This window comes from Scylla paramamosain, chromosome 26 (assembly GCF_035594125.1).
Source record: "Scylla paramamosain isolate STU-SP2022 chromosome 26, ASM3559412v1, whole genome shotgun sequence".
Classification (NCBI taxonomy): Eukaryota; Metazoa; Arthropoda; class Malacostraca; order Decapoda; family Portunidae; genus Scylla; species Scylla paramamosain.
Window position 1 is genome coordinate 1,491,416 of NC_087176.1, and position 11,838 is coordinate 1,503,253.

Consider the following 11,838-nt stretch of genomic DNA (forward strand, 5'->3'; position numbering starts at 1 on the left):
TACACCATGACTGCCAAGTTCCCGAAGTAAAATTTAATGTAATCTCCTCATATATTTCTTGGTAATGGTGGCACCTGATTTGCCGTTCACCACACATTGATTGTTGGCATATTATCATTTTGTATAATGATGCAATTAACTGGCAAAATCGCAGAGTAATAGATACTGTCGTACCATGCTTTTCAGGGGTCCCCACGACCGCCTCGACGGCGTGCACCAGCATCGGGAGTATGAGAGCTGGATTCATTGCGTTGGTAATCTTAAGACAAAACTGATAATGTAATATTTTGATCCTCGAAACACAAACCTTCTAAACATTAATGACAATATATGCTTATTGTTTGATATTGATCGATAACATAGTATTGCATCATAAAGTGTAAGAAGAATCGTAAGAGTAATAAGTTATATTAAAAAGTTTCTTACAGATTCCAGAATGCAAGGAGCGACCAATGCAACGTCTAACCCAACAGTGGAAAGCTGCAGTGGTGAGGCGCCTTTCTTATAGGGGAAGTGGGGGCAGGAAGAAGTGGCCGCTGCTGACTAGGCAGGTCATCAGTCCCTCCCGCCCCGCCCCATTCTCGTGCCCGGCCTCCCAAAGCACAAAAGACTTCAGTGACCTTAATTATCTATGTTGCAGGCAAGTAGGTGAGTCATTCCTATAAGTGCACCATAACTGCAGAATTTATTTCAACATTTTAGGAGCATTAACGTTGTGTGTGTGTGTGTGTGTGTGTGTGTGAGAGAGAGAGAGAGAGAGAGAGAGAGAGAGAGAGAGAGAGAGAGAGAGAGAGAGAGAGAGAGAGAGAGAGAGAGAGAGAGAGAGAGAGAGAGAGAGAGAGAGAACAATAAATACAATTATACATGGAGATAAATTACCATTAAGACTACCAAACCAACACGTGGATCTAACCGCCTGCCTTTTGCGAGACGACATAAACACAGAACTAGAAGGCACTCAGAGAGCCAGCACTCGGCCAGCGCCATATAGTAAGGTACAAAGAAGTAAACATGATAAGTAAGCTTCAGGAAATGTGGAAAGTTTCTTGCAGACACAAACATTCAGCTTTGCCTTTTTTTCCCCTTTCCTTTCCTACGACTTTGATTACTTTGACAATTAAAACGAACCATTAAATTAGTCCTTGTATTTAATGTCTTTTACTCCAGTACTTTATGTGAACAGCAGGTGAAAAGGCTTTTTACCTCAGTTTCCTTACTTTTTAATCCCTCTTAACACTTAAAAATTAAAGGCACCGATGAAGTTTTCTGACAAAGGTTAAATCGGTGACATAGGTGATTAATACTATTCGGCACTTTCAGCGTTTTAACAACTTATCAGGCATTAATTTCAAAGGTCATGTCCCTGTAGCTTCACAATAAAAAGGTCAGCCACAGTAGTTGTCCTCATTAAAACTGACACGAATATTGGTTACTGCACTGACTGGGAAATGTTAAAATCAGTCACTCAAACCTAAACTGCATCTTTATATACAAGTGAAGAAAGGACTAGAAAAGGCAAGTACTTCCACAGCGAACACAAAACCAGCTCCACCGAGGCCCAGCAGCAGCAGTAGCAGCGGTCCCTGCATGTGCACCAAGTTAAGGGCGTTCACCAACCCGCCAGTGTCCTCGGGATTTCCTTCCGCCTCTCCTTCAAGTGCTTTCTTTTGCTTCTCGCGAGTCTCCTTCTTCACTGCATCCAGGAAGTCAGATCGCCACTTCTCATACAGTCCTGCCTAAAAGAATCCAAGTTTAGTTTTAATTCACGGTTTTAAAAATAACAGACTCTCTCTCTCTCTCTCTCTCTCTCTCTCTCTCTCTCTCTCTCTCTCTCTCTCTCTCTCTCTCTCTCTCTCTCTCTCTCTCTCTCTCTCTCTCTCTCTCTCATAAACTGGTAAAGATACCCATTTTTTAAATAGGGATTGTAACGTATAGGCTACGTGGGGTTCTTGCAATTTTCCTTGTGTTTTTGTTTTTATGTAAAGTGAAAACTTCATTTATATTGATTCAAAAAGATACATTATTCAGTGAACAATACGAGTAATCTCTACCTCCAACACTGTCACCATGATTGCGTCCACTTGTCTCTTGAAGGGCGCGTCGTGAGGCAGCGGCCAGGCTGTTAGGGTGCGGGACACACTCTCACGTCCCAGGTAAATTTGGGCACTTCCGTCTGCCATAATAAAATGGCGAGCGATTATAGTGGCCATGTAACTCTCCCAGCCCACGTGTGACTCCCTGCGAGGGTGGAAAAGTATCAGAACATTGAATAACTGATCAAATATGCTCGGTAGTAATAAGGATCATGGAAGTGTGTGTGTGTGTGTGTGTGTGTGTGTGTGTGTGTGTGTGTGTGTGTGTGTGTGTGTGTGTGTGTGTGTGTGTGTGTGTGTGTGTCACCTGAGGTCTCTGGATCGCTGCATGGCCTCCAAGGCGCTCTTGATGATGAACATTTTTTCTCCCATTTCTCGGAACACAGAGTAAGAAGAGTTTTTGAAGTTTTCGATGAACACTCCTCCGTATGAAGGCATCGATATCCTGGCCAGAAAACAATCGAATAAATTACCTTATTACAAAATGTTTTCCTTAAAATTACGACTTTTATCTCAATTATTCGGGAAGTTATTATTTTTTGTGTCCTACTTTCGGGTCTGTCTTTCCTCCAGCACTCTTAATACGCAATGTTCACCTGTCGAAAGTTTCAACCATATCCTCGACAGTTTCGGGTCTAGGAGGGTACTTGGGCAGGGTGAGGGCGGCCGTCAGGTTGCCGCGGTACACTGTTCCAACTATGAAAGCGAACAATAGCCACGCCATCACTAAGGCTCGGTTGGCGTGTGATTTAGGGAGTTGTATTGATAAGTTCTGGGATAGGAGAGTGGCAGTGACCATCTGGATCGCCACACTGAAGCTGATCTTGTTCTCGAATTCCAGCCGAGACCCCAACAGGTTTACCTTTAAGAGACACAGCAACGTACGATGTACTTAAGGAAAGATGATTAGCTGATTCTTCCTAAGCTACGAGTTTTGGATTAGTACAGCGAGGATACCAAAGTCTGGCCAGCAAATAGTTAGTACTTCATTCCTGCCTCGCATTCTAAGCAAGTTAACATTCTTTTAACTAATAATCCACATATTGGTATTTATTTTCTGCTTGTCCTCCTTTTGCTATTGCTTCTTCACTAATCTCTCTCTCTCTCTCTCTCTCTCTCTCTCTCTCTCTCTCTCTCTCTCTCTCTCTCTCTCTCTCTCTCTCTCTCTCTCTCTCTCTCTCTCTCTCTCTTGGATCACTCACTATATAGAGTGACACGGGCACGAAGCACAGCACTGCCAGGACGGCTAGCCACACGAAGTCTGAGAGGGGATAGTACAGACTCTGCCAGCGAGGTCTGAGGGAAGGCGTGGCGGCGGAGAAGGCAAAGGACCCATACTCATATCCATAAGAGAAGTCATATATCTTCAGTCGCTGAGCCACCGGGACGTGGTGCATCGGGGACATGAAGGACACCCGATCCGCCACCAACTGTCCAACCTGTCAAGCAGCAGCCAGACTTAGCTTCGTGAATAACTATTTCCTTGAAACTCATACGTAACCTGACTTGTTTACAGTGTTCTGATACAATCTTAGAGTTGACATTTACATGGAAGAACAAAATGTGATAACTACTCTATAGAAAATAATAACCTATTGAAGTTATTTTGAGTTTTATGTGATCCTCTTTCGAATGTCAAAGGAAACCACGTGGAAAATTGGCTTTATGTAACCTAATCCTCTTTTTGAGTGTCCATTAAAATCACACAGTAAAGTAAAGAATTCAAAACTAAATGTCTATTCAGGTTTTATGAGAGACGGAATCCTTCTCTCTTGAAAGTAGGAAGAGAAAGCAATGATATGATGCGTGGACAGGGCGTGTACAGCTCACCTCCTCCCACGTGCTTGATGGAAGGACATGTATCGTGAAGTTGAGGGTCGTGGACATGGTGTGGAGGAGTTCGTAGTCTGTGCCCGAGTATGCCTTCACGAGGGTCCCGTCCTCCGCCTCTCTCGCAGTCTCCTCCCAGTAAGGGGCGTAGGGAAGCACCGACACGTTCACGATAGCACCGTAGAAACTTGGGCCACAAGACACATGACTTAACAATCTGACATAGTGGTAATATCACTCCATCTGAGTAACCATAAACGATTTTACTGAACCATTAGAAGGCAGAACTGTAAGTACTCGATCACTTCTGTACCAATGTCTACCAGATTATTTCATTCAGCTTAGCAAGAAGCCACAATGATCCAGGCATTAACTACACTTTCGCGTATCATCCTCAAAGGTCTAAAATGCATGTTTACCCAAATATGTAAAGCCAATATCTACTCACTTCGAAAATTTCTCTGGGAAAAGAGAGGAAAATTTAATGTGCAAGGAGCGATGTGCGGGCTGTCTCCACGAAGCGGCCTGCACCACCTGGCCACCCTGGGGGCTGTACGGCAGGTGTGAATACAAGCTGAACCTGTCAGTATAGAAGAATACACAAGGTATGTAAAAAGATATAGATTTCAAGGACAATTAGACTCATTACCATACCCTTAGTTTGTGCGCAGTCTCTCAGTCCGCCAGTGTTCCCTTCTTCGCTATTTTCACCTTTGACACGGTGTTAAACAAGTTAGCAAGAGTTACGAGCAAGTCACAAACTCTGGAGTAACACTGGATTGTTTTCGTGTTCTTGGAATGACAAAGTAGTCAAGATGAAGCCTTCACCTTCAGAATAAACTACTAGCTTGTTTTCGTCTTGTAAGAATAAAGCGTTTCATTAGGTACCTGTTTCCTGAAGACTCTTGCTGCTGGTTGAGGACCATGGCGTTCATCATGGAGAAAGTCCAGTGGGAAGAGAGGAGGCGGTGCACCTGCTGCAGCGTCAGGCGGGTAACGACAAGGAGCCTCGTGGTCCATACCAGCAGGCGGTGTTGCAGCGAGGACTTGGCGAAAGCGGCGAGGAACTCTAGGTCTTCACTCACCACCACCACCGTCACGCACCAAGACCCACGGCGAATCTGTTATATCATCCTTATCAAGACTTTTTTCTGGGATTGGAGGAGAGGGATCAGTAATACTGTACATTTTCACATGTCAGTTCTCAGCAACATTTTACTTTCCCTTAACAATCATTTCATTAAATCACTCCCTCTCATGTGGAACTGAAAAACACTTATTAATTATGAACTCAACACCAATTACCTTAATTTAGGTGAGAGAGTCTTAAAGTTTAGATAATCTGTTTTGTCCAACTTCTTGAAAATATCAGAAAACCAGTAAAGGTGTGAACATATCTGCAAGCCGCCTCACCTGCCTGGCGCGGACGACCACCTCAGACAAGGGTGTGAACCACGCGCCGCCACCTTCCCTACCCACCGCCCGCACCTCGAACATCCCGACAAGAGTCCCATAATGGATGAATATCTGAAGCCGACATAATACAATTGCTTCCTTTCATAAGAATGAAGGGTTAAAAAAACAGGAAAACTTCCGAGAACTTCACATCAAACATATTACTCTCTCTCTCTCTCTCTCTCTCTCTCTCTCTCTCTCTCTCTCTCTCTCTCTCTCTCTCTCAACATTACCTCATAAATGCTTTGTGAGATGGGTCCGTGGGCGAGAACCAGGAAGACGCACTGCACTTTCTCTGATGGCCCCAGCACTGCCCTCACCGCTTCCACGGTCACTCCTGCTGAGATGATGCGCCAGTACCACAAAATATTTGACTCAGGATTCTTTTACTTTATCACTTAAGAAGAGTAGTCTTTGTATATCAAACTTCAGTTACATTGGTAGACTGCCTGGCTTACTGAGTATAACGGAGCACAGAAGATCATGTGAGGGAGAACATTCATTAAATACAGCCGATAAAAAGATAGCATTGTATTATTACGTACACCACGTCAATTATTACGGCACCAGTCAAGTCAGAGAAGACACGGATAATCTAAAACAACAAACAAGAACAAATAGGACAGAACGCAGGTCACAAAAATGTATACATCTTCATACCTGGTTGGTCAGACGTCACAACAAGTGAATGAGCGACGTGCAGCAGGACTTGAAGTGTTACAAGAGTTTTCATTTCGCCCCTACAAGCAATGCCTAAAGTCTTCATGCCATAATAAGCATCACTGGCCAATCTCATGAAAGCATTCGTATTTTATAGCTTGAGAGAGGTGTTTTTAGTACTTTGAAGATGGAATAGTAAGTCTTTTCCTCACAGAATCCACGGAGAATGAAGGGGAAGGGCAGGCAGGAGCAAATCACCGGAGCGACGTCGGCCCGCTGCTGAGAAACTGCAATGGTGGGATTTCTTTTATAGCGAGCAGTGGGTGCGGTGATGGGCGGGTCACTATCGATGCCTAGAGGGGCACTCTCCGCCCTTGCACACCATACTGTAATTACATCAACCGTGCTTGAACACATGAATAATTTCAGCCATGAATTTTAACTCCTTCACCGCTTAAGACTAAATAGATTCGTGTTTTGGGAGGCATTAAGATGTCTATAATTGTACGGCTGCGTGTGTGGGCGGGCGCGCGGCCATTTTTATTACTAGTGTTGTGGCGGATACTTGTTAAATGAAACACTCAAGTACGGTGCAGTACTAACTGAAGCTGAAGAGAGGTAGCTGTGGTTATAGTGCCGACTGACATTATTATTATTATCTTTGCTCACATGTCACTAAATGATTAAATAAAGTAAAATAAATAAATAACAGGGGTCTAGCACTGAGATAAAACAAGAAATAAAAATGGTATAGATAACTCCTCATCCTCCATCATTTACTAGAAACCGGTCACAGTATTAGCAGCACCCTCGATAATCAACAGCGTGAGGTTAATGACAATATTCTGATAACCTTCTGTGTCATAATTCATACATTCAGTCTGCTGCCTTACACAAGACATAAGGCCTGATCCAACCTTCAAGTTTTAGCCAGAAGGAGGTACAAGTTTAAACATGGAATTAAGCAGTGTATATTCATGATACACTCTGAGAACATTTGCTGCGTGTAGTGTACGTGTGAAAGTTTTCATGTAATCATTCATATTGTAAGAGAAACTTGGCGCTGCGACCATTCTGAGCAGTCGACTTCGTTAACCCAAGCGTAATGGTTTAATAAATGGAAACACGTCAGAACATTTTCTTTACAATTCTATATGACACAAAATCATGAAAAACACTACTATAAGAGAGAGAGAGAGAGAGAGAGAGAGAGAGAGAGAGAGAGAGAGAGAGAGAGAGAGAGAGAGAGAGAGAGAGAGAGAGAGAGAGAGAGGAATCTACATCGCATATTCTCCAATAAACACATTAACTTTTCCGCACTAAGGTCGTTGCTTAGAAACAATAGCAGTGCGTTCTGTGTTGTACAAGTGTGTGTGCTGTGTTCGGCTTCGTGTTGCATCGCAGTAAGTGATTCATGGCTTGTAGCACACACCCACACACTGAATATTACATTAAGACTCAAGTATTTATTTCTTATTTAACTTTTTTCTGACAGTAGTGTACAAACGTATGCCAATAATAATGATCTCCTAAAGACTGCGATCTCTCTCACCCAGTTTAGCATATTCGCTGCCTTGCGTCATATTAACATGCGACGGGCTGAACTTTCCACCAAAAGATTAAAAAAATCATCGATTAAATTTTGTATGTCTTTTTGTTGGCGTGGTAAAGCAATATAAAAACGTCAATCGATTGAAGAGACGCATTTTAGTATCGGGATTCAATTATGCAAAACGATATTGCTATAAATGTAAAGGGTAAAGTTGACTGTATCTGCGGCGCTCATCTCAGTTCCATTAACCCTGAGCCCGTGGTGAATGATGTCCACTTAGCTCGTGACGCAAGGCCACTGTGACATCCGAGTCTCCACAGCTTACCTTCCTCAGGCTTCCCAGGTTTCTCCAGGCACCCGAAAGAGAGTTGGGTGATCTGTGCGTCGACTGCTCCGCTAAAGAAACCTAGGCAGGTGCTACGATGATGTAGCTGTGGTATTAAATTGGTTCCTTAAAAGTCAACACGATACTAAAAAAAAATCACGTCACCGCAGCAGACGTCACACAAGGCCTTAGCTAGTCACCTTAGGTGCTGATGTTCTCTTTCCTGTTCTAAGCTTACAAAGTTTCGTTGTCATTTATGAATACTGAAAGGCGAGACCAGATACCTATGTCGTATATGTGCAAGAAATCCTGATTATCGCTATAAATATATACGACAAATCTTTTTTCTTCCCAAATCCAAGACCGTTAAAAAAAAGTTATATTCATGAATAATACCTACTATTGAAAATTCCTTCGATAAGTGTGTCATACAAATACCTAATTCAGTTCTTAACAGATCAGTGTGGCACGTGATGCGATGGAAGACAGAGCAGAGTAGGAGAATAACAGAAGTCTTAGATCTCCAGGCCTTTTCTGAGGCTAGCGACAGCAAAAGCTACTCGAGGGATCACAAGAACCCGACAGAATCATAAGCAGACGGAAACAGGAGGCAATAAATAAACGAGGACGATGTTGGAGGATATCAAAGTACACGCAACTGCCTGGCGAAGAGTGCTAAGCTTCTTCCTCCTCCTGTTCCTGGTAGTGATATACCTCGGGGGAGGTGCCAAAGGTGTGCAGGTGATGGAGTTCCAGAAGGACGGCGTGGCTACCTGGTGGTCGGTGGCTGAGTACAAAGAAAAACTGGATAGAAATCGGATGATGGACTCCGTGACTCTGTGCGGCCGCTTCAAGCTCTTCTTTCTGCATTCGCGGGGCACGTTTTTCCAGCTCCGCGATCAGCCGCTTGACTTACACGCGCAACTCAAGGGCGAGCTGTGGCTGGATCGCGTGAGGCCCGTCATTGCCCACCGCTGGAACTTCCAACCACTAGAGAATAAACTCAGGACATACAGGTCAGTGGAATGTTTTAGGCAATTTAAATATAGGATAAAAAATCACTGAAGGGGAAACAGTGCGAAACTTTTATTATACAGTATGTGAGCAGTATAAACTGAGAACATACACGACACTGGAATCTAGCATGTAACCTGCCTAGAGAAGATATTATAATAAAAAGATAAGGAAGAATTACGAGATGTATAAAGTATTAGTATAGTACGTATACTCGTATGTTGGTTACATGCATGCATTTATACGCACAATATACGGTTGAATAATGCTTATCACTCTGAATTATCCAGTAACAAGTAACGCAGCCAAAAACAGTAAAGTTGAGTCTCATTACCGAAACTGTAAGCTGTAATCTTACTACACATCATTTTGTTATTCTTCTTACCCAAAAACTAACTAAAGCTTCTAATTCCTGGTTCCGATTAATGAAGTGAAAAGGGGAAGTTCATGGCACCATTCCTTGCCGCAGGTGGTACCACATTTGCTTCACCTACAACCACACGGACCACAAGTACCACACGTATATTGACGGGGAGTTGGTGTACGAGATGACCTACAACGTGGGGCGACCAATCTACGGGGACTACGCGAGGCTGGGCCAGAACGAGGTTCTCATGCAGAGCTACAGTGGCGCTCTTTCCCAGGTGAACAGAAGCCCAGTAGTTTCGTTTGCTATTTATTAGTTACATGAAATTCAATAAGTATATATCATAGTGTATCTAAAATAACATTATTGTCCCTTCATTAGAAAATTTAGAGTACACAAAAAAGCCCCATACATTACTATATCTTCAAAATTTTCTCTGATAAATTACTGATATCCTACACAGGTGAACGTGTGGGACTACCCTCTGACGCAGGACGTAGTGAAGGAAATAGCGGAGTGCAGAACTGACCCACAAGGTAACTACGTCTCGTGGGAAGCTGGCTGGACACTCTCCAATGTCACCGAGTACCAAGTGTCTCTCCCGCACTTCTGCAACAGTACAGAGGACAGGATTTACTTCTGGTTCCCTGCACGACCTGTAGACTTTGCGTTTTACATCTGTGAAGCGCTAGGTACCCACCTCCCTTTGCCCACCACCATGGAGCAAATCAAATTTTGGTTTGATCTTTCAGCCAAAACCTGGCCTGACTCTATCTACTGCAGAGGGGATTTTTGGACTCCCTTAATTGACATAGAGGAGGAAGGTTCTTGGGTGACTCATTACGATAACGCTCCAGCGCCCATGCCGGCCTGGAAAGACGGAGAACCTAATGGCATTTTCTATGAGAACTGCGCCAAAATTGAGCATAATGGAGTGGCAGATTACGACTGTCCCACCAACATTAAGTGTTCCGTTTGTGAGTTTCAGGAGCTGCAGATCTTCTCATTTTTGGGCACGTGTCAGGTGGAGCTCCGTAATATTAACTTCATCGCTTATCAAGAAGCGCTCGGACACCTGATTTTTAAAGGCTACGGGGAGTACCACATCCGCAAGGAAGGAGACGAGTGGCTCTGGGTCAACGTGGTGAAGAACACAACCATCGCAAGGCTGGATCCAGACGCCCCGATGGGAATGCCGATGGGCCGTCGCGTCTGGCACCTGGAGACCAAGGTGTGTGACCAGATGGAGGGGCAGCGCACTCTTGTCCTCACTCCGTGCCAAGACAACAGCTACACTTGCGATGACGCCACCTGCATCCCCCTCGAGAACCGCTGTGATCTAAAATACGACTGTCTGGACCACAGCGACGAGGCAGACTGTGAGCTCATCACTAAGCCCAGTAACTACAAAATGGATCTTCCTCCGCGGCCAAGCAGTAAACACGAGTCCTCCACCTTACCGGTGGCTCTGGAAATCATTATAGACTCTACAGCCATCGAGACGACCAAGATGACCATGAAGACAACGTATGAGGTGAGGATGAAGTGGTTCGACAACCGCCTCACGTTTCTTAACCTGAAGACGAACAACAGCCTCAATAAAGTGACGCACAGCAGCATGATAACCCTCTGGACACCAGTTGTTGGGTTCATCAACACGGAGAGTCACCAGCACACAATAGTCGATTTGGAAACATCCCTCCACCTCCAGCAGCTTGTACCTTCCACGCAGAGGGACGGCGGTGCCCCAGGAGAGGTGGTGCTGTACCCTGGAGAGGACAACCGACTCATTCTCTCTAGGAAATACAATACTCTGTTCGTTTGTGACTTCGACCTGATGCTGTACCCATTCGACTCCCAGTACTGTGATATGCACTTACGTATGCTGTCTGCCTCGAGCAATTACCTTGAGTTCAATGCCCTGGAGACCACTGCTGTGTACATCGGTAGTAAGATGCTGCTGGAATACCACTTGGCGCAACCAACACTACACTATGACAACAGCGGGGAGTTTAGCGAAGCCAGAGTACGTATTCCTCTAACGCGGCGATCAGGCTACGCGATCCTCAACATCTACACGCCCTCTCTCATCCTGCTGGTGATTAGCTACGTCAGTCTGTTCTTCCGGCCACACATCTTTGAGGTGCGCGTGATGACAACCCTCACAGCACTCCTCGTCATGGCCACGCTCTTCACCCAAGTGTCTTCATCGCTGCCCAAAACATCCTACTTCAAAATGGTGGACGTGTGGCTCCTCTTCTGCATCGTCATAAGTTTCATGGTGATCATCTTCCATGCCATTATTGACAATTCTCTGGGTGACTCGATACCAGGAGTGGTTTCAGACTTGCCTGCATTAACTAAAGTGACGCCTCTGTCGCAGTCCCCGTCAGGCCCACGCTCGCCCAAGGCTCTCAGGAGCTACGAGAAGATCACAACCACTACTGCAGGCCTTATCACGTTCGCCAGATATACCACGCTCATACTCTTCGTCTTGTTCAACATTATCTACTGGAGTTACATCTTTGGTTAGCATGAATAT

General features: G+C 44.6%; 2 protein-coding genes across 2 annotated transcripts; one reads left to right on the forward strand and one right to left on the reverse strand.

The window, feature by feature from the left end:
• Positions 1–1,102: 1,102 nt before the first annotated feature.
• On the reverse strand, positions 1,103–6,520 carry LOC135113491 (ionotropic receptor 93a-like). The gene is made up of 11 exons (XM_064028732.1): positions 6,039–6,520; positions 5,612–5,715; positions 5,337–5,450; positions 4,812–5,044; positions 4,372–4,503; positions 3,924–4,110; positions 3,296–3,532; positions 2,690–2,955; positions 2,401–2,538; positions 2,052–2,238; positions 1,103–1,736 (listed from the first exon to the last, which is right to left on the reverse strand). The coding sequence occupies exons 1-11, from the start codon at positions 6,172–6,174 to the stop codon at positions 1,485–1,487; spliced, it is 1,986 nt and encodes a 661-aa protein (XP_063884802.1). The 5' UTR covers positions 6,175–6,520; the 3' UTR covers positions 1,103–1,484.
• A 1,832-nt stretch (positions 6,521–8,352) lies between these two features.
• LOC135113890 (uncharacterized) lies at positions 8,353–11,838 on the forward strand. The gene is made up of 3 exons (XM_064029516.1): positions 8,353–8,931; positions 9,399–9,573; positions 9,760–11,838. Exons 1-3 carry the CDS (start codon positions 8,546–8,548, stop codon positions 11,827–11,829), a joined length of 2,631 nt encoding a protein of 876 aa, XP_063885586.1. The 5' UTR covers positions 8,353–8,545; the 3' UTR covers positions 11,830–11,838.

Excerpts from the sequence above, each read along its gene's own strand:
- LOC135113890 (XM_064029516.1), top strand. The coding sequence starts at position 8,546 with ATGTTGGAGGATATCAAAGTACACGCAACTGCCTGGCGAAGAGTGCTA. Across the intron at positions 8,932-9,398 it reads AATAAACTCAGGACATACAG|GTGGTACCACATTTGCTTCA; the intron begins GTCAGTGGAATG and ends TCCTTGCCGCAG. Across the intron at positions 9,574-9,759 it reads ACAGTGGCGCTCTTTCCCAG|GTGAACGTGTGGGACTACCC; the intron begins GTGAACAGAAGC and ends TATCCTACACAG.
- LOC135113491 (XM_064028732.1), bottom strand. The coding sequence starts at position 6,174 with ATGAGATTGGCCAGTGATGCTTATTATGGCATGAAGACTTTAGGCATT. Across the intron at positions 5,716-6,038 it reads TGTGACGTCTGACCAACCAG|GAGTGACCGTGGAAGCGGTG; the intron begins GTATGAAGATGT and ends TCATCTCAGCAG. Across the intron at positions 4,504-4,811 it reads CAAGAGTCTTCAGGAAACAG|GTTCAGCTTGTATTCACACC; the intron begins GTACCTAATGAA and ends CTATACTGACAG.